Source organism: Periophthalmus magnuspinnatus, chromosome 6, assembly GCF_009829125.3.
Source record: "Periophthalmus magnuspinnatus isolate fPerMag1 chromosome 6, fPerMag1.2.pri, whole genome shotgun sequence".
Classification (NCBI taxonomy): Eukaryota; Metazoa; Chordata; class Actinopteri; order Gobiiformes; family Gobiidae; genus Periophthalmus; species Periophthalmus magnuspinnatus.
In genome coordinates, this window is record NC_047131.1 from 18234628 (window position 1) to 18257313 (window position 22686).

Here is a 22686-nt window from a genome sequence, read left to right on the forward strand (position 1 = left end):
GCAAAGCTAACGATTAGACACGGTATATTTCACCTACAATTAAGTCAATAGCAGAATAAACCACGCTTACCGATCGAGAACAGCATCCAATCCATCAAAAAATAAGGTCCTTTACTCCTGAGTCCACTGTGGGATCTTTAATCTTTGCCATGAACCGCTCCGGGTCCGAGATGCCTCTAGTTTAACTTGTACAAACATCCACAGTGTCCTCGATCACGTCCTCCCTTTGTTTTGTCCGTTTCGTCATGTTTAAAACGCACAACAACAGTGCGTAAAATGCGCCATTATGCACACATTTCTGCATCCACTCGTTTCCCAATTCACCAAAGTGCCTTAATTAAAAAAAATTAAGTGTTCGTCGACGGGCACTTGCGTCACTTCCGGCACAACAAGGACCGGTCCATTTTGACAACATGGCATTGAGGAGTACATATTTTCTTCCGGGTACGTCTGTTTACGGAAAACCATGCCATGTGATACATCATCCTGTCCCGCTGCTCATTGGCTGTAAGGGCAAAACGTCACTAAATGTGCGTGATGTAATTGGTTGATTCTACAAGGGGAAGAGTGAGGCGTAAACTTTCAGGAACAAAGTTGGTGCTGTCAGACGTTTATTATGCCTGAAATCGACAAAAGAAAGGCGAAGAAGTGACGGAGCAGATTTCATATTTGGAGTACTTTCCTGCAGCAGATTGGACATGGAGGATCTTATTTTGTGGACATAATTTCTTGACTGGATTATATTCTCTGGACCTTTACGGAACAAATGAGACCAACTTTGTGTGAATATGTTGATGTTTGACAGAACCAGAGCGCTCAATGGTAAGTGAAGTCCAGATTCACACTTTGTGACTTTTCTGTAAAAACGTCTTTCCTGTCAGCACTGTGGTGATTGCAGGTGAAAATGGTTTGCATATCCAGAAAGATGAGGGCCGCAGCTTTCATTTGATGTGTAGATTGTTTGTGTGGGTGACGCAGAAGTGTATGTACATTGCTGTAAAGTTGTAAAGTAGGCCCGGGCCGTCGGAACGTTAACAGGTTAATAATTATTGCGATAATATCGTTAATCGCGATTATTTTGGCCACGATAATCGTGAGTCTAAAATTTAATATCGTCCCATCCCTAGTATGGTGCATAATAAATACATATTGGTGTCACTATGTAGATACTCAAAAGCTGCTTTACCACTAAACGCCCAAATAAGTGGGGTGTCTTGCCCAAAAACACAACTACAGCACCAGCCGGAGATGGGATTGAAACAACAACCTTCATCTTACAAAATGACCCCTGGACCATCTGAGCCATTGCAAAAATATGAAAGAATGTAATAGAATGGAATGAGATATGAATGGGTAAGATTTGACCAATCGATTCCTAAAGCACCAAAGAAAGACTGTCACTATTGGCTGTTGATTCGTGCAGCCTATCGAACCCTTTTAGTACAAGACGGCCTCGGATTGGAGCGGCCCGTGGCTACTTCTGTGAGAGCTCAATCTGCTCACCGCCCCAAAGCATTGCACTACTACTGCTGCTGTCTCATGGCATTACCACTGCCTGGATGCTCTCTGAAAAAGGGATTCCTTAAAATTCAAAAGATGGCTTTGGGCTTGTCTGCCATTTGTCAGAGAGCAGAAAAAAATAGGTAAATAAAAAAAAAAAAAACACTGGGAGGGCTTGATAAATCACCCAAAAAAGTGGTGCGCTCACTGGGAAAGAGGCGGTGATTATTTGACACAGGCGTCTTTTATGGAGCGGCAGGAGCAGGGACGGTCTTAGAAGCAGAGCAGATGACAGGGAGGCTCTTTGTGCTGGAGATCTCCTCTGCAGGGAGCCACAGTGTGACAGACGGACATGCCCCGCGGCTCAGATTTGAGACTTCCAACACCAGAAATAAAGCAATCAATGGATAAGACAGCCTCTAATTTAAATTTAATGGACATGTAAGAGATTTGACATTTTAGACCTCAGCCATCTGTTCTGAAGATGTCACAAAGGTCTGAAATTTCACACTGAGAATGACCCACTTGATGCTATCACAACCTTAGACAAACCAGCACAGCACGCATTCTACATATGGGACGATATGGAGTTTTTTGAGCCAATACCGATATCCGATATTTGGTTTGCAGCTGTGGCCAAGATGCCAATATTTAACTTTTAAAACCCATAGCAAGGCCTACAAATTTATCCTTACTTGAAGTCAATTTCATAAATAAAGTTTCTATTAGTGTGGGATACAAAATAATTAGTAATATATCTGTGTAGAACAACCATATAATGCTCTTCTTTTGATTTTGACGCATCAATCTGTTCAAAAAGGTCACACAGAGAATTGAGTAGTGCCCAAAAATATCAGTATGGCTAAATATTGGTATCAAGTATTGTTATTGGTCAAATCTGTATCTATATTGGCCGATACAAATACTAGAACTGATATATCACTGATGGCTTTGGAGCAAGATCAAAATAAAAGTCTGACTCAATGACTCAAATGAAAATTAAGCACCATTATAGCAGCAAGTTTTTCAAAAAAGTCCAAACTGTGACCTTTGTGAAATATGGATGAGACTGGACTGAAATATAAACTATGTATTATGAACAAATGGTGGCCAAGAATCAATATTATTCTGAAGGATTCACTGTTTTTAAAATGATCCAACACAAAATCACAAATGTTGAACTTTATCAGTTTGTGTCAGGAACGGGGTCCACATATTTTTTATATTAATTTGGTCAATTAAACTGACAATCATGTGTGTTGATAATGCTTTTAACATCCTAATTTAAAGCCACAGTATGTAACTCTCTAGCCAAAAAACAAAATAGACAAAAATATAAGTATGTGTTATGTATGTGTGTTGAAAAACTTACAAAAACATGTGTCCTTACTCTGAGTGGGTTTGCATCTCCACAGACCACACTTCTCCATTGTAAACAACATTTCCATGGAAACCAGCAAGAGGAAGTGTTAGGTTTGTGAAGACGCAAGCTGCTCACAGTAAGGACACACGTTTTTCTTAGGTTTTCAGTGCAAGAAAACACCTCTAACTAACAATGACGGCAAAACAATGTGCTCCTCTACAAATTATACTGTCCAAATACTTTGCTTCAGTATTCGCCTCTCATCTTTATTCTGTCAACAAACTTTGTACAAATACTCTTTTATGAAAAGTAGCCTCATAAAAACAAGCAAATACCAGCACCAACAGATCTGGTTTGTCAAGAGATCTTCAAAAACCTAGAAAACCCTCTTTTTTTTCTCAGTCCTGTGATGATGCTGCTTTACACTTGATGCAACACCCACGCTCACTCCAACAGCTCCGAGTGTCCGAAGCATTATCATCTAAATAAATGATCGCTCCACTCCTCAGCACTTAGTAATGAATTGTTGCGAACGTGTTTCGTGTGATGCTTGGCTGCTCTTGACTCTAAAGTAGCACATTTCTGTCTTTCTTCCAAGCAGATTAAAGCCCGCGGCCTGTGCAAAGCCTTGTGTTATGTTTGTGTTCACTTAACGGGAAACTGTGTGGGAGTCAAAGCATTAAGTTAGTGGTTGGCCCCAAAAACGGGATCCAGTTTCAGTGGCATGGAAGAGTGCATTGGTCTGTGAGAGCTAAGCAGAGAATAATGAGAAGGGGACGATGGATGCCACATTACGGAGTGAGGATTTGGCAGTGACACGGTGAACGCAACAATTAGCGCTTCACTTGTTTGCATGGAGTATCACCAGCAGAGAGAGGTAAATTGAATGATTTTGAGAGACATCGTTAATGGATTATGGCTGGACAATTAATCCCGTTGAACCAAACTTGCAATTTGAATGGAAGCAATTAGCAAACAACAAAATATCCTCTTATTTTACATTCAAATGGTCTGCAACCTTTAACAGCAAAAGAGCCACACTGGCCCCTTTCAAACCAAATGAATGTCAGAAAGTCATACGTGTTTTACAAGTAACGAGACAAAGTGATGAATAGATTAATTTAAAAGTAAGTCTGCAGCTATTAACATATTATAAAGTATCTGTGACATTTTGTATTTATGTAAGTTATGTGGGTGTATTTTAAGTGTTTTTAGGGAGTCTGGGGGTTTGAGGAAATTAAATGTAATTTTCTCCATTCTGGTGCATTTTATTTGCAATATTTACTCTACAAAATTATCATTATACTTTCCAATTTTATGCATGGGACTTGCTCAAACGAATAGCAAAATATAAATGAATAAATTAAAAAAAATAATTAAATAAAATGAATACTCTTTGGTATGCTACAAACACTGTCAAATACAAACTTAATACATAAAGTATATCTGATCCAAAGTATATCTCTTTTTCTCAAAGTGCGAACAGGCTTTAAAGAGCTGCATGTGGCTCTTTAGGGAGTGGTTGCAATCCCCTCTGCTAGCTCCTTACGTTTGTACAAACATGTTCTGAAATGTGACACTAGTACCATAGTTCAGTCTTTTTGACAATTCTTCGGGATGCGTTTAAAGTGTGAACTTTGATGAAGAAAATCTGAACAAAATCCTATTACTGAAAGATGAATCGCTAATATCTAATAGTGATTATTCTTTCGATGAATCAGTGAATTGTTTATGTTGCGAAAGGCCCGTGAGAGTGAGGTTTTTAGATAGATAGATAGATTATTAGATAATACTTTATTGTCAGATCAGAGATCTGAAATTTGTCTTGCACATAAAAACAGTGGCTCCGTTGCTACACATTAACATCACACATGCGACACAGACACGATACAAACATTAATTCAAGTCACTTTCTAGCACTTTGATAGCTATGGATTAAGCTCCTTGTTTATTTTAAGGATTGACTGATGAACAAAAGAATGCTTCAGCCTAACCTTATTAAATCGTGGAACACTGAACCGTCGCCCAGATGGAAGCAATGCATATTCACAGTTCAAAACATGGTTAGAGTCAGAAATGATGTTTCTTGCCAGTCGTATTGTGTTATTGTGATAGGCAGCCTCATACTGACAGCAGCCTCATACTGACCTACTACTAGGTCACTTACTAATTACTACTACTTATTATTACTAAATCCATGTGAAGTCCACCAGTCCTTGAAAAAAACTGGGTTATACATAAAAAAGATAAATAATAAAATGTACATTATATTTGGCAAATCTAAATAATTTTGGTAATCCTAATTGACAGACAGTGAACAAAGTGCATGTGGGTTTTTTATATAGTGTATGTAAGTTTTCGGTTTCAACTGTATATATTGCATTTGGTCACAGTAATTAGAATGTACAGCTCAATATTTGCTGTATGTTTTATTTCCACTCGAGGTCACATTTTTCTTATTTTTTAGAATGTCATGTGAACATTTGAGCTGTAGAGACTCCTGTAACTAACATTTATGGCTCATGAGATACTAACTATAAAGCTATGGTACTATATTATATACATTTCTTACCCCCATATAGCGCAGTCTGCATCTATTCATAAATAAACGTGTTTTAGTGATTGCAAACCCAGAAGATGGGTCCATAAGCAGCACTATTGAATGCTCTTTGTTGGTCGAGTCCTTCACTTTGCTGTAATAAAAAAAAAACAGCTCTAAACCCACACAATCACCCAAAAATTAATGCATATGGATATTCAAAAAGAGTGTACTGGGATCATCATGTTTTATAGAGTACCATGTCTGTAGCATTAAGTACTCTTCAGTATTAGTATTATAGTCGGACAAATGTACATCAAGATTTATGAATACGCCAATGGGTAAATATAACAAAAAACGATTATGATCCTTGTGTGTAATTATATGCACTTGCTTTCTTCATGTTCACTTGAAAATGTATTGTATATCAGCATAATACATTTATCTCTGTGAAAACCACATTACAAGTATCCAAGGCCATTCCTGCAAAACATTCAACTCATAAATGTACTGTTACCCAACATGACGCCACCATTTCAATGTAAACAATGCAAAAGATCAATTTCTAAACACTTTAAAATGCGAGACCTCCAAAACGTATTCACTCAATTCTCAGTGGAACTGCAAGTACAAACATTAGCTAAACAACCTTGAGTTTTAAACCACGACAACCTTGTGCAGCATTGTGTCATTTAAAACATTCAATCAACCACCTCCGCGCTGTCAATGTGGATCCTTCACTTCTCACTCATCCTGATTTGTTTTTGGTCCTTTTAAAACAGATTCTTGTTTAGTGTGCTCTTACCTCATTTTCTCTTCATGTCACTCCAGAGGCTGGGCTCCAGAAAAACCCACGCAGGAAGACCAAATATAGCACCTTGCCTGCCCCAGTGCTGCTTCGAACCTCCAGGTGTGCGCCATCTCTCTCTGGTCTCATAATCAAATGTTCAGTATGCAGAGATAACACCCGGGCACGTGGGGTTCTTCTAAATGTGATCTCTAAAGTGTGTATCAGAACAAGTAAGACTTATTTTGATTTGAACATTGCTCACATGTGGTGCTGGTAATGTCCCATTAAGATGTATTTAAATGTCATTGCTGTTAGTTAGAGAATGATTTGTACACACATTTCAGGGAAATTTAAACATGCTGCATTATGTCATTTTAATGCAATAACTAAACCTCTTATTGTGAGTGAGCTCACCTCTCTACAAAGCTCGTCTGTAACTTGGCCTGGTGACATAACCTACTTGTCTCCAGAGGGATAGGCAGATAGACAGGGACGACACAGTACATCTCAAAGTAGAGATTATACCTTTTTTTTTTCATTTTTTCATTACTTTCTTCAAAGTCAGAAGTTTACATACATTTCATTAGTATTTGGTACCATTATTTTTAAACTGTATGACAAATGTCATACAGTTGGGTCAAATGTTTTAGATGCCCTTCCACAAGCTGCTAGTTAGCAGGAGTTTTGGCCCATTCCTCCTGACAGAACTAGTGTAACTGAGACAAGTTTGTAGGCTGCTATACTCGCACATGCCTTTTCAGGTCTGCCCAAACATTTTCAATAGGTTTGAGATCAGGGCTTTGTCATGGCCACATAATGTCCTTTCCTCATGATGCCATCTATTTTGTAAAGTGCACCAGTTCCTCCTGCAGCAAAACAACCCCACAACATGATGTTACCAGCCCTGTATTTCACACTTGGGATGGTGTTGTCAGACTTGCAAGTTTCCCTCTTTTTCCTCCTAATGTAATGATGCTCATTATGGCTAAACAGTAAAATTTTTGTTTCATCAGACCACAGGACATGTCTCCAAAAATGAATGTCTTTGTCCCTGTGTGCATTTGCAAACTGTAATCTGGCTTTTTTATGTTTCTTTTGAAGTAATGTCTTCTTCCTGCAGAGTGGCCTTTCAGCCCAATGTCGATGCAGTTCTTGTTTCACTGTGGATAATGACACAGTCTTACCAGCTTCAGCAGCATCTTCACAAGGTCTTTTGCTTTGGTCTGGGGTTGATATGCATATTTTGGAGCAAAGCACATTCATCGCTGGGACACAGAACCCGTCTCCTTCATGAGCGGCATAATGGCTGGACAGTACTATGGTGTTTATATTTGTGTATAATTGTTTGAACAGATGAATGTGGCACCTTCAGGCATCTGGAAATTGCACCCAAGGATGAACTAGACTTGTGCAAGTCCAGAACTCTCTTCCTCATATCTTGGCTGATTTCTTTTGACTTTCCCTTGATGTTACACAAAGAAGCTGATGTGTCTCTAATTAACTTAAATGTTGTCAATAAACCTATCAGAAGCTTCTAAAGACATGACATCATCATCTGGGTTTCCCCAAATTGTTTAAAATCATAGTAATCTTGCTGTATTTAAATTTCTGACTTTGAAGAAAGTAATGAAAACTTGTCTAAAAATCCTTCTCTCATTAGCAAATAGAAATCATTTTGGTAATCTAATTGACCTAAAACAGAAAAGTTTAGTCTGATTTCATGTCAGACAGTGAGAAAAAAGCATATGTGTCTTTTTATATAGTGTATGTAAACTTCTGGTTTTAACTGAAAATGAAAAATGATCTGAGGAAACTCTGAGGAAAACTAACCGACACAGTGAGATCATGCCCCCTCCACACAGAAATATCCTTCCAAAACCACTTTTGGAGTCTTCAAAACACAACCCCAATATTGTACAGCTCAACGACTACCTTTGATTACCACAACACATCACAACAAGCTGAAATAATTCCCATTTCTTCAGCTGAACCTTATGTAGGGAATGACAGGTCCCAGGTTAAACTGCCATCGCTGTATAAATGACTTGTATAGGAATATTTGATGAAAAATATTGAGCCCGATTACCTGCTCCCTGTGGTAAAAATGTTCTGAATATGTGTGAAATCGACTGAGGCGTTTCTTTGAGGAGAAGGCCATTAGATACAGGCGTTTGCATTGTGATGCAAAGAGACAGTGAAAGAATAAGAGATTGTAGAGGTGGTGGAGGAGGAGGGACCTTCACTGAGCATTGATTTTCTCCTAAACATCCTGACAAAAGGCATTATTGTGACGAGCATGTACCAGAAATATGCAGCTCTCAAAAGAACCAAATGTCACACTTAGTCATCAGTTTTCTCCTTCAGCAAAAAGTTGAATGTTTATGGAAAAGAGACTAAGGGTAACTCTCCGCCCACGCACTCTGTCAACACTTTGTGAACATTTGGGGACACCATGCACAGCTTCGTGCTTTGACTAATCAAGGACAAATAACAGTGTTTACATTGATAGACCAGGGAAAAGGTCCATTGGTTCTAATCTTTGGAACTGATAAGGCAGATTCTTAGTTACAATGTAAAACACGCATTATGTTTTTCATCACATAAAGAAGAGTAAAGACGACAACATGTATTTACCCCATGGCACGGCAACACATAAATAAAATAATAATGGGAACAATGATGTCTTCAATGTAGGGAAATTGAGATTATCACTAAACTCAACTTCAAGAGGATAAATTAGAAGGGAAAATAATTATAACATGGTTAAATGATCCAAAAAGACAATTTTAGCCAATATGTCTCCAAATATATTTATCTCTAACGTACTTATATACATATGCAAGTGTTATTGTAATACTTCTTAATCACAAAAATGTCTTATTTTCTTCAAAAACAACATGATACTGCAATAGTGAAGAGTTATAAAAACTATAAACGGAACATTAATACAACACTAATATTACTACTAATATTACTGTTTTCAGGCTGTTTCCGTCATAAGCCAAACCGATCCTAAATAAGTGCTAAAACACAATGTTGCTCTACAAATACATGTACAGGTGTGTGGGCGTGAACACCATTACTACTACCATTCCTGCCATTTGTGAAAGTCTTCCATCCCCAGAGCACCGGGCTCTCCCACACACCTCACCTGCTCAATCTCCTCTTCATCAAATTGACTTTGGAATCTGCAGAGAGGAGACGGGGGGAGCCTGTGGATTTGATTGACAGTTCGCCCCACAGCCCTGATTAACAATGACCTTAACTAACTTTGAGATAGAGCCATTACTGCAGTGGACAGGCTGCTGTTGTTTTCCACCAAACAATTTAGTTGATGTAGTAACTATTGTCTTCAGCTGTAACAATAAGCTTCTTTTCTACACTTTCTCCGAGTAAATATTAATACTGAATGAAGTCAAAATGAATAGAAAGCCAGTATATGATAATAAACGATGATGATGATGATGATACTAAAACAATACCAGCAGAGGATGCAAGGACTCTGGTGTTCTGAAGAGTGAAGTAGATTTTATCTTGCTTTGCTGTCAGCAATGAGAAATTAAACAGTTGAACCTAGGCAACGTGAAGGCTATGCTAAACAATTCATTGTAAACACAATTTGACCACAGAATGAATCTGGTGATGGTTTATGGTTTAAAAAAAATGCACAGTAGAAGTTCTGACTTTCACCTGTGACGCAATAATCCCTGGCAAAATGTGCAAGATGACTTTGGATTAAAGGATTAAAGAACAAGGGTGAATGAAACAAAATACAAATTCAGGTATGTTTTTGATAAGGGAGCAACAATATTACAGTTAAAAGCCCAAAAGTGTCAATTTTGCATAATATGTGTACTTTAATGATGTTAAACGATGATGATGATGTTAAACTTCTCTTTTATATGAATTTCCACTGTCCACGTCTTTAGTCTCACTCAGTAAACATCTTGTCCTGACTACACAGTGATTGTATTATTAATGACCCTTTAGCCCCACTGTTGTAAAAATAGCCTTAAACATGCCTCTAGAACAAGAGAAGACACAAAATTCAGAGTGCTGCCTAAACTCACCAGTGTCTGCTCCGCTCCACCACACAGCAACAACCACCGCTAAATTTAACCCAATCTTTAATTTAATATTTCCACTCCAGCTAAAATTTCACACACTGACGAAAACAGCCAGAGAAAAAGTGCTCTCACATGCGGTCGCGCCATCTGTGCTGAGGCTCCGTCACCCCCCCATGCGTTCACACATCCAGTACGGGCTATAGTGTAATTGTGCGTTAATGAACACGCTTTACGGTAATAGTCAGAGTATATACGCATGGCTTTTGGAGTTGTGATCCAATAAAACGATACTAAAAAACATCATTCAAAAACTCTCACAGCTGCGTGAAATGAAATGAGTGCTTCTTACAGTGATAATTAAGCAGATTAATGAGAGGGAATTTACTTCAAGCAGAGAAATGGATTGCGAAATGAAGCAAATATTGAACATTAAAATATTAGAGTTTGGATATGTTCATTAAAAAGGCAAAGTGGCTGATGAAGTTTAAAAAGAAAAGCAACTTTTATTAGCGAAATTATAATAAAAGTACAATTAAGTTCCATGCTACTGATCCGCAAGAGCTTTCAAAGAAATGAAGGCATATTAACAGGGACAGCACTGGGCGTAATATGAGCGCAACAAATAAAAATATAACATAAGCATTTAACATGATCTAAAAGTCATTCATATTTATTTTATGGGAATGAGCTCTCCATTTTGGCTTGTGAGATCCAACGACAAATATGTCCTCACAATAGGCCAATAATGAAATACCAAAAATATCCAATTGTGATTTTTCAGACAAGCATTGTGATTACCATTAGATTTGCAATTTGTGTTTTAATAATATGATTATTAGTCTGGGAGCCAGACCCCTCTGCCATGATTATTTTGCTACCTTTTTCCTACTATTTTGCTTCCCAAAAACGTAATACATTTCAAGGACATGCAAAACTGAACACATTGGGGCCACAAATAATCGCATCTGGACCTGTTTTTAATGTTTTAAATGGAGTCATTTATTTTGTTTGTTTGTATTGTTCTGTATTTAAACAGTGCAAAAGTCAAAAGGAGTACTCTCACTGGGTTCTGCCTGTATAAATAGAGATAAATGAAAAATGAAAGTAGAGTAACACAGTAATGAAAACTGGATCAAAGAAGAATGACATGATGAGGAATCCAACAGTATAACCTTATAGTGGTTTGTGTACTGTGGTTTCCAATTATTAGACCATTTATTGAAAAAAAATAAAATAAAAAATAAAATAAAAATTGAATTCTCCAGGAACAGTTCATGTTATAGTGTAACACCATGGTATGGCAGTATTGTTTCATATGCAAGTTAAAAAAAACAAAAACAAAAAAAAAACATCAAAATCAGACATAGCAGAAAATAAGTTTCCTTAGCCACAGACTTTTGACTTTCTGGCAGATTACTATATTTATTTCCAATGTTTGATACTTATTTGCAAAATCTGGTCAATGTAACATGAATTTAAAGCAACGTTATGTAATTGTGAGACATGTTCAGTCGCTCAAACACACATAATTTACTGAGACATAATCTTATAATACTTACTAAAATGTACTCTAATATTTATGTCTTTCTTCATTTCATGTGGTCCTGTCTCAGGTTTAACATTGTTGTCTTAAGCACTGTAGGTAAATATGCTGTGTATATCTCTTCATGTCATATAGATGGGAGGCAAAATCTGCTATAAAACCCTTAATAGGGAAAGAATGATAGCAGCTAGCATCCTTGTTTTTTTTTAATTTTCAAATACAATGGTCATGTCTGAGGTGGATACCACTAGACTTATGTTTTTATTCACAAAAAACAGGATGGCCAATTGAACAAATAAGTTATGGTACCTGTTTCAGTCTGAGTTCAGATGATGGCACCATGCACACAAATACTTTGTGACAGAATTATGAAATGTGGTTGTTGTACACAACAACTTGACAAACCCGTGATGTGCAGTAGTTTCATTAACAGGATGCACACTGACTGATGGGGTAGTGACTTTGTGCAGAGCGCAAAGGAAGGGAGACTCTTATAAAACATGTTAATACGTTGTTTTCCAGGAATATAGCAACAACAAAAGATAATGTGGTGATCTAAATAAGTCATGTGTTAGCAGTTTATACCCTATAAAAGTAAAATACTCCCTCTTTAATTTGAACCAAATGTGATCACAAATTACTCTGAAAACCATAACCAATGTCAAAATAAAAGCAGAAGCTATATTATGCACTGAAGGCTCAAATATTATCAAGGGGGAACAAAAGGTTGCACAATTTCTTATATTTAAGAGGTGCGAGTGTGTTGCAGGAGAGCAGGAGTTCGGAGTGTGCGATTGTAGTAATTTCCCATTATTACAAGGTGGCTGTCCTTGTAAAAATCGGGGCAAATCACCTGACGCCCCCTAAACCACTCCAGCGGGCGAGTCGGACTGATTGCCTCTGAGGTGAAAACTCCTCAAGAGGCCATGCATAAAGGAAGGAGCAAGAGATTGTAGGGCACAACAACACATCATTTAAAAAATACTAGGGTCCTGTTTATGAAAAGGAGGGGCTAAAGGTGAGCATCAAGAAAGGAGGAGTTGACATTGAAAACAGACTTGGATTAGGGGTGGGCAGTATGCCAAAAAATGTGTTCACCTTATTCTGGAAGTTCCTTGTGGATGCCGTAATCATTTTTTGGATTATGTTATTTTGCTCTGAGCTGCAGATCTTGACAGTAAATAAATTCTATACAGATTAAAAAAACGTTTTAAAAGTCTCCTAGAGAATCTGTGCAGCATTGACTTGTTTGTGCAAATGAACAAAGAACATTTTACACAAATCAGCCTACTTTATATTATATTTTAACAGTGAAACTTTTCTTAAATTCTCCTTTTAGATGAATGGGATTTCTGCTTAACCAGAAATGCCATCACAAAAAGTGTGATTTAGTAGGATGTAGAGGTAAAATGGGAAAAACAGAATGAGCACAATTTTCAGAGCATAATTTTGATTTTAACACCACCGTTCATGTACACCTAGTATCTTTACATCACCTCGAGGGGTTAATGAAGTCATCATCTTCTTCAAAAAGTTCACACTTCTCTGTGATTGGTTAAACCCATCTGTCACTCCCTCAGAGCCTTACAGATGATGACCAATGTGTGTGGGTGGGCTACACCAAATAATTTTCCAAATGACATTGAATTGTTAAAACAGTTACCAAAGAATGTAAACAATCACAAAAGTTACAACTTCACAGCACCTTTTACAAGCAGATCCAATACTCCCAACAAGATATCAAGCAAAGCACATCATGGACTGAACTTAAGTTTTCAGTTAACAATTGAGCACCAAAAAAAAAAAAAAAAAAGAAATCACTATATACTTTTGAATCCAATCTGACTGTTTATTAACTATATCAACTTTCAATATATAACAGCTCCAACATCTGAGAGAAGACAGAAATATGAAATGTTTAACTAATACAAGAATCATATTAATGTCCCAACATCTTTGTAGAGGTCTTAACTAGGGGTGTAAATCTTTTAAGTCCCTAATGATTTGATTTCGATGTTTGTTGTCCTGATTCGATTAAAAAATGTATCTTGATTCAATTCTAAAGCTATTTTTCATTCAAAAACAAAAAAAAAAATATTTTACACATTTCAAATTCACATTTACATTCATACAAAATCTTAGGTCAAGCAAGAATATGAAATAAAGTCCCGTGAAACTTTTTCCCACTCTCATAATTCAACAAAATAATAGAACTACTCAGTTATTATCTAGGTGGAGTTAATTCCATGCTGCAGAGATTAAATTTAAATATGTCTTATTTGTCAATATTCAAAATTATAAATATTTTCTAATGAATCATTAAATCAATTGAATCAAAATCTTTTTAAGAATGGATTTTTTTCAATACTGCTAATCTAAACTACAGAGTTAACCTGAATAATCACAGTCTTTGTGATTTTCTAATTGCAACTACCGGTATTCAAATAGCGATTTCAAGTAGATTGTGATATATCTTGCAGCCCTAATGGTGACTTAAAAATGACAAACTCAGCTGTCTGCACACATCCACCACGCTGTCTGGAAATCTGTGCGAGTGCCGTATCTCGAGGCTTTGTCACTGACACAATGTAATTTAGCTCTGATCCCCGAATAAAGACGGATCTGCTCCTCCATCACAGTGTCGCACTCACTCCACAGAGCATTCAGCTGTCATCAGAGCAATGCATTTGTCCAGTATAAGTCCACACGGAAGAAAAGATACAAAAACAGTGATTTTCAGTGTTATTGGATCATTATTAGGGGATGATGTGATAATGCCTCAATAGATAAAAGTCATGGAGCTTCTAGCTACTAGATATGACAGCTATGTGAATGTTTCTATGTCAAAAGGGCTGATAGGAAGAAATGAATGTCTAAAATGGTGTCTAAGAGCAGAGTCAAAGACATCGAGATCAGTGCATTCAAATACATAAATAAGAATAATCTAAAAATGTGAATACTAAAACTGTAAAAGTCAACTAATATGCTGCACAAAGTGTAGGTTATGAATCAATATTGTGAATATCGACTTGTGAAAAAATTCAGGGCTTAATTCTGATGAGGCATAATGTGACAAAGTCACATGACTTTAGCTTCTGGCCTTATAGGAGAAAAATAATGATTGAAAAGGTCTAGTCCGTTATTACTATTATTATTATTATTGTTGTACTCATGGTACCTCCCTCAAATCTGACTTCCTGAACATTAATGAGAAGTCAATTTAATTCCATCCAAAACTCAAGCTTGTTGATAAATATTTTTTTTAAGTCTACATGAATAAATATTTTCAAATAGCTCTGTGGCGCCCGCAAAAATCAAAATATATTACAACTATGATTCAGAGGACATTGTTTTTGGCAAATATAGCATTTTCAAAACAATAAAAGGTAATATGGTGATAAATATGTTATGTGTTAGCAGTTAATCCTCTATAGAAGTGTAATACCCCCTCTTTAATGTACATACTTAAATAAATAGTTTTTTAATATTACTCTGTTTGTTGCTCTTAAGCACTTCTGTTTGTAAAATGTGCTGTATAAATAAAAGTCGATTTGGATTTCTGTGTATTTTCTGTGTATAATCAAATCAAACCTTGAGTTGTTCAGCGACCTCCACATGATTGTCGTAGACCAGCACATTGGCGATCAGGTTCTCTTGTTCAGGGGAAAAGGAGGAGGGGCCTTCTGTCATCTCAGGGTCAACCAGGACCTTCAGCAGCGGGTGTGGACATTTGGTCCCGTCCCACACCTGGAACGCAGCAGTACAACAGGACTGTTAAGTGATGATGTCAGCACTCAGATTTTGGCTACTTCTAGGTCCAAAGGAATTCAAGCCACGTTCACTATAATGTGCAGTTTGGGGATTTTAACCTGCTGATCTATAATTATAATTTTATTCAAATGAAGGATGTGGTTCATATTTAAAATTTTTAGGTTGTCGTGGAAAAAACAAAAGTATTACAAATAGATAACATATGACCATACTTATATGGCCATTTGTTTGTGTGCCTCCTAGGCCACTCTGCTACTTAGATACCCCCATGTCTGACCATCCAGTCCCTTCTACTTCCTGTTCAAATGCAGGCGGGTCTAGAACCAGACCATAAAATGCTTCAAACAAATATCCTAACTTGACTACCCAACCCCTAACCCAACCACAGCCGCTATATGCTAGAAGAGATGTCCTCTAAATAGTCTTGTAACAGACCATGTGTTTCTCTGATTGGTTAAACTGCCTGTCAGTGACACTCCTCAGAAATTGGGGAGACAGGATATTGTTCCAGAGCCACTAGTCTTGTAGTATTGTAAAAGCATGTGGCTGGCAGACACCACACCCCGTGGGTATGCCAGTATTACAATTTGAACAATTTGGGAACAACTGATCTAGTAGATCTGACAGATCTTAGTGTTTGAGTTTGCTCCAATTCTTTCTGAGACAATAGACATAACCTGGATTAAGTGTTTTCAATTCAATTTCAATTCAAAGTTTCCCATTGCTCCTTGCTACCAAAATGTAAATAACTCTAGATTAAGTGGTCCTATAAAGTTTTGGAAGTACATTAGCACAATGGAGTTGGAACAGTGGCTCTTTATCTAAACAACATGTACTGGTTGGAATTGTGTTTGTTTGTTTAGTTGTGTAACAGCCGGCTGCTGCTCCCAAAGAACAGGCTGGCAGTACACCAGTGTGCTGTGCCAAATACAGATCACATTTGTCTGCTATCAGCGGTACTGGCACCAGAGCCATCCATACTTGGCTCTCCTTTCTGGTCCCATAAACCTCAACAACGCCACCATCACAGGGAAGACTGAGTATTATTACACAGGGCATAGGCAAGAGAAACATCAGTTGTTTTAGAAATTAAAGTTTGTGAGAAAATTAAACAAAGAAATTCAAAATGATTGTTTAAAAAAAAGGATTCAGATATTAAAAACTTCTATTCATGGGTTTTAGCCTTCTGTCATAGGCAACATTTTGAGAAATTCTTCCCCATTTAAAAGATATAACAGTTTCTTGTAAATTATTAATCACTATGGCAACAGTCTGTTTTCATCATTCTGGACTCATGGTAATTATTTTACACATAAAGCACTCAGGATGGGACATGTGAGTCACTCATTGGTTAATGCGTCTGTCAATCATGTCCATCTGAACTCTGGGAGATAAGACCCGGTTCCAGACTGCAGCACGTTTGCATTGAATAGGAAAAGTGTGTACTCTTGGCTCACCGGGCCAACTTTCTTCCACCAATTCTGGTATTTGGACCATTCTGGTACATGGACCAGATTGGATTCCATCTGCAGTAATCCACTGAGTCATCTAAACAGCGAGCATTGTAATCATCATAATCATCATCATCATCATCACCATCATCACCATCATCATCATAGTACTGACAATTAACCAGGCTACTGTGTGTGCCTGCCAGGTAAATGAAACACCTCACAAACAACCTGCTCCAGAATCATTTACAAATCGATGCAAAAGCCAAAAGACTGAGAAGCACAAGGATTCATACTCAAATGATTACTGACTGTTAAATTAATATTGTTACAACTCACAATATAATCTTAAGGATAAGATAAGATATGCCTTTATTAGTCCCACAGTGGGAAAAAAATATGATTCAGAACCAAAGAACAGTATTTTTTTTATATATCTTATACAATAAATCAAGTGAATACTAGTACTAGAGAGAATTTCACCATTTTTGGCCATGGTCAAAAGAGCAAATACAAACATAAAAAAGGAAAAAAAAAAGATCTATTAAAAATAATTAAAATTCATGTTAAAAGGTGCAGTATATAACCTTTCTGGTGGGGATTTCTGCCCTACCTGCTTGTCTCCATGGAATTGTCTTGCCTGGAATGCTGCAAAATATGGCATTAAATGTATGTATCGTATGATGTAATGTTTGATAAATTACAGGTGTTTTTATTGCTACAAAATTCCTTAAAAAGCATTTTTACTTTTAGTGGGCTCACCATTACACAGATCTGACCTATAATCTGATGGTATGTCTCCATGGTAGAACATTACAGGCCAAACGACATCTCCAAGGACAAGCAAGTGATGGGTCCTCCAGAAAAGCTACATAGTGCACCTTTAATACTACATTCTCAATGGAAATCTCTATTTCTCCCATTTTATTTTATTATCCTTCATTTTATATACAATTTTCCACCCTATTTCCAAGTCTGTAAAAGTACATTCCAGATTTGTAGGAGCCGGAGGAGCCCTGAAGCCATATCAGTTGTAAATGAAAGCAGCATGAAGCAGAGTCTGATGTGATGTGACAGTAAACAGCCCTGTGAGACCAGTCCTGCTGACTGAGCATACAGGAGTACCCAGCAGGACTCTTCCTACGCTGAGGTACTCTCTCATGTACTACACAACTCGAAGATTCTGATCCAGACACACAACTTCTGCTACAAGAAACGAAACTACCTGTGGAGGTTGAAAAGGGGCTGTTCGACGTGCTAAAGAGCATTATTGCGAAAGTCTGAATTGACCCCGTTATAAAGTTTTTCTATTTCAATGAAGGTTATGGGAAAGTGGAATGAAATAACATGTTCTGACCATTTTGTAGTGATGTAAAGAGAGAAGAGATGTTCTGAAATTATATATATTTTGCTTTGGTCGAACAGCGGCCTAAAGAGTATACACAAAGCTTTACTTTAACAATCTCTCTCTAATTATATATTGAGTTATACTGGTACAAGGCACAAGACTTTGTTGTGCCTTGTATTTGACATGATTTGGCAGCATTCATTTAATAAAAATTGTGATTAATTTCCTGGTGAAAATTTCTACAACTTCTAATGTATGTGATTTTGTTAGGGGTAAACACTGCTGTTTTGTCAGAAGAAAAAAGATAGTTGTAGTAGTTTTGCTGCTACAAGCAATTCTATTATCCAACAAGCCTTTCCAATTCACCAAGCTGTCAGGATTTATTCAAATGTATGGTTCATCGAGTTCGCAAATCAGTTTTCCTGGCTTAGATAATTTAGGGTTTTGATCTCCGAGTAGCTTACATTATTCACTTGGGGCCCAGGGCAGACTAGCTCCAATTGGTGTGAAGCAAAATTTGAAAATGAACCAAGAGTTGCTGGCTGTGCTACCAGGAAAGTGAGCTCAACTTTTGACCTTCAAATAAGCGATATTATTTTTTAATCGATTTAATAGAAAAATATATAGCCAATTATCTATTAGCAAAAGCCTCTGGAGCAGAGTTCAGACTTTGGAAGAAGGAAAGAAATTTGAGCATTTTTGGTGTCAAATGGAAGTGATAAAGTGTCTGTATTGTTCATGTTCGAGAAACCAATATTGAAACCATATTTAGTTGTTTAAATATGACAGAATAAAAATTTAATTGTCATCATTTATACCTCTGATAGCAGCAACTTTATCATAGTGTGGAATAGTGTGGTCTCTTTCAAGAAACGATTTGTATTACAACTGACAAAGCATGTTCATGGAGGAATCTTCTTTGCCATTACCTTAAAGAGGGAGTATTATGTAAATTGACTTTGATTGTTCTCGAAACAAAAACATGCCTGAAGTGGTTTTACATATCATCAATGAATGTTTGAGTAATCTTGCGATCTCTCCTGGGCATTAATTCTTACAGTTAGCTTTACGATCATGTTCCAAGACTCAGCCCACAAGCCAATTGTTCATTAATCTACAAAAGCACTACAAAAAGATACAATGAAACTTCACAAACCTCATGTGATGTGCAGTAGTTTCATTAAATAAATGCATGCTGATTTTGTTGTGATAAAGGTCTGACTTTGCGCAAGGAACAAGGGGAGCAGGGAATTGAAACTGAAATTCACATTTTTATATGTTGTTTTCAACTAATGTAGCTTTTTCAAAACAATAAACAGTATCATGGTGATCTAAATATCCAAAGTGTAAGTTAATATCACATACAAGTGTAATGCCCCCTCTTTAATAAAAACATAGAATTTGTAGAAAGAATTGTCCCATACCCTGAGCAGTGTGCAGGATGAGTCGAGGGGGGCTTTGGCAAGCAGTTGGCAGCTGAGGTCGAAGTACGCACTGGGCTGCACCGTGGACAGGGTAACGGAGGGGGCGGTGGGGAGCAGGGCCTGATTGAAGGACCAGGCTCTCAGCTGCTCCACCATGCGCTGGTCCTCCTCGTCAAAGTGAATGGTCTGGCAGGAGGTCCGGGGCTCCACGGGCTCTCCCTTTGACCCATCAAATGTCACCGCAGAGAAACCAAACGTGTTGATCAGGGAGACGGAGTCGTTAAAGCGGCAGACCTGGACAGAAATAGGTGGTCATGAATTTAAACTGTTTTGAGGTTAGAGTCACAAGCGTATTTTAGTTAATACGTTATTTTTAAATGTATAGTGCAGTATTGATACTTAATATTCTGTAGTTACCATGGTGACTCTTTTAGATGGTCTGAAAACTCAAGCAAAAATACAAAATGGATCTAAACAAACATTCATGGTCCCATTTAACTTAAAACAGTTGGCTAATGCTAGTTTGTGACTGTAATGTCATTTGAGAAGGACTTGTTTAACGATACAAATCATCTTGCCCCTTGTATATCCAACATAATCCGGTCAGATTGTGTTCAAACAAAGCTCAGATTATAGTCTATTTTAAATTACAGAGATTCAGACCGAGCAGTGCCACTAGTTAGCTTTAGTTAGTTTTGAGACATTCTTCCATTCCTGCTTTTAAAACAGTTTTGTCAAATAAAGCTTATTCTTAACCATCTGGTAATTCAAAATGTATCATTCCATCCATCCATCCATCCATCCATTTTCTTCCGCTTATCCGGGGCCGGGTCGCGGGAGCAGCAGTCTAAGCAGGGACTCCCAGACTTCCCTCACCCCAGACACGTCCTCCAGCTCCTCTGGTGGGACCCCAAGGCGTTCCCAGGCCAGCCGAGAGACATAGTCCCTCCAGCGTGTCCTGGGTCTTCCCCGGGGCCTCCTCCTGGTAGGACATGCCTGGAACACCTCCCTAGGGAGGTGTCCGGGAGGCATCCTGAGCAGATGCCCGAGCCACCTCAACTGGTTCCTCTCGATGTGGAGGAACAGCAGCTCTACACCGAGCTCCTCCCGTGTGACCGAGCTCCTCACCCTATTCCTAAGGGTGCGCCCGGCCACCCTACGGAGGAAACCCATTTTGGCCGCTTGTATCTGCGATCTTGTCCTTTCGGTCATTTCGGTCATAATTTATCTTCACTATACCGGTACATCATTACCTTGACTCGATGCATGCGGATGATGTCTCCAACTTGAAATATTTTGGGATGCTCCTCCAACTTTGAAAGGAAAATATTGCATCCGATTCTCTGGTTGGACTGGTCAGTGATTTTTAAAGAAGAGCAGTAATCTACAAAGTACAAAACCAAGGCAAAATAGAGGAAATGGGACCAAATAATAAAACCGTGATTTTAAATTGAGCTTTATATAGATCCAGTTATTCTCATGTGTTAGCTGTTTCGAAGAATTCTGCCGTTATCATTATATCTTCACAGAACTGACCTGTTCCACTGGACTTAAATGGTTGTTTGAAGAATACCACCACTCCATAGACGTTGACCCTTGTCCCAACCTCAAGATCGTCCAGCCGAGAGTAAACATACTTTGCCTCCTTGGCTTCTCCAGGTGCCTGCCAAAAACAAAATAAAGACATTATTGTACAATTAAATACTACATTTTTCAGTTTACAAACACAGACCTGGAGAGAGGCCCAGGCTCTAACCTGTGTGGTCCAAGAGGCCTTTTTTCTGGTCACTACAGAGGTGACTTCAGGCTGAAGATGTCTCACCTGTGAGACACACATAAACCATCTGTTCATATTTTCTACAACTCCCAATATTGGAGGAATTAATGTTAAATGTAATGCTATGTTAAATTACACTGACTAAATGTCTGTCTTGTACATAAACCTAAATGTTAAAATGTATTATGATTAGAAAGTAGAAGATACACTAAGATAGATATTTACAAGAAAAAAGTAATTCATTGCTTTTGCCCTATCATCCAATTCTAGTTCTCAGACAGAATATTGTACAGAGAACAAAAGGGCATAGAACCTCTGACCTCTACTGCTTTAGGAGACCTTTTCCTTGTCACCACAGAGTTGACTTCAGAACTACACACCTGGAGGACAGATATGGTAGTTATTGTCTTAAAAAAGAGAAGATAAGAGCATAATTTAAATCCCATTCATGGACACTCACATAGACACATGCGCCCTGCCCAGACAGCAGCAGAGTGCACGGATGCTGCTTCTCTTTGACTGTGGAAGACTTGGAGACAGAGAAGCCAGAGGCCACCACCATATCCTGCATAGAACACAAGATAAAGACTAGGAAGAAGCCGGGATTAACGCAGAGAACACAGAGATAAGTATAAGCCTCTCATTTTGAGGGAGGGCCGAGCCAGGACCTATCCAGATGCATCCTGGGTAAGAAAGATGTGGAAACAGATGAGCTTCAGAGAGGAGTGGGTCTTTTTTGTTCAGCCAAATGGCTTGCTATATAACAGAAGGAGATAAGAAATACAGATGAGAGATACAGAAATTTGTTTAGAAAATTTGAGGGAAAAAAGTAAAGGCTCGTGGTGGCTTAGGAAGATGAGTCAACTGCCCGTGAACAAGGTAAAATGGTCATATTTATAAGGTGTGTTCACTCATTCACACACACACACACACACACGCACAAGCATTGTAATTAGATTTATGATTTATAAAGGTCAAATTTTAAACATGTTGAAGAGAATTGACTGAAACTTAAACTGACTAATACAAGACTCACATTTCAGAACATGTTTGTACAGATCTAAACTACATGCAGTTTTTCTATGCAGAATAAAACACAATATTCTGTTGTTC

The 22686-nt window shown here is 37.8% G+C and overlaps 1 protein-coding gene across 2 annotated transcripts in view; it reads right to left on the bottom strand.

Moving 5' to 3' along the window:
- pot1 (protection of telomeres 1 homolog) overlaps nucleotides 1-22686 on the bottom strand; it is a 59357-nt gene that overhangs the window by 20784 nt on the left and 15887 nt on the right. The window contains exons 5-11 of one of the 2 annotated variants that reach the window (XM_055222340.1): nucleotides 22034-22138; nucleotides 21894-21953; nucleotides 21553-21618; nucleotides 21333-21459; nucleotides 21050-21180; nucleotides 19797-20090; nucleotides 15394-15549 (exon numbers count right to left, since the gene is read on the bottom strand). In XM_055222340.1, coding sequence (XP_055078315.1) covers nucleotides 15394-15549; nucleotides 19797-20090; nucleotides 21050-21180; nucleotides 21333-21459; nucleotides 21553-21618; nucleotides 21894-21953; nucleotides 22034-22138 — 939 coding nt within the window. Of the gene's footprint in view, nucleotides 1-15393; nucleotides 15550-19796; nucleotides 20091-21049; nucleotides 21181-21332; nucleotides 21460-21528; nucleotides 21619-21893; nucleotides 21954-22033; nucleotides 22139-22686 lie in introns of both variants that reach the window. The other variant, XM_055222339.1, reaches the window with a different exon arrangement.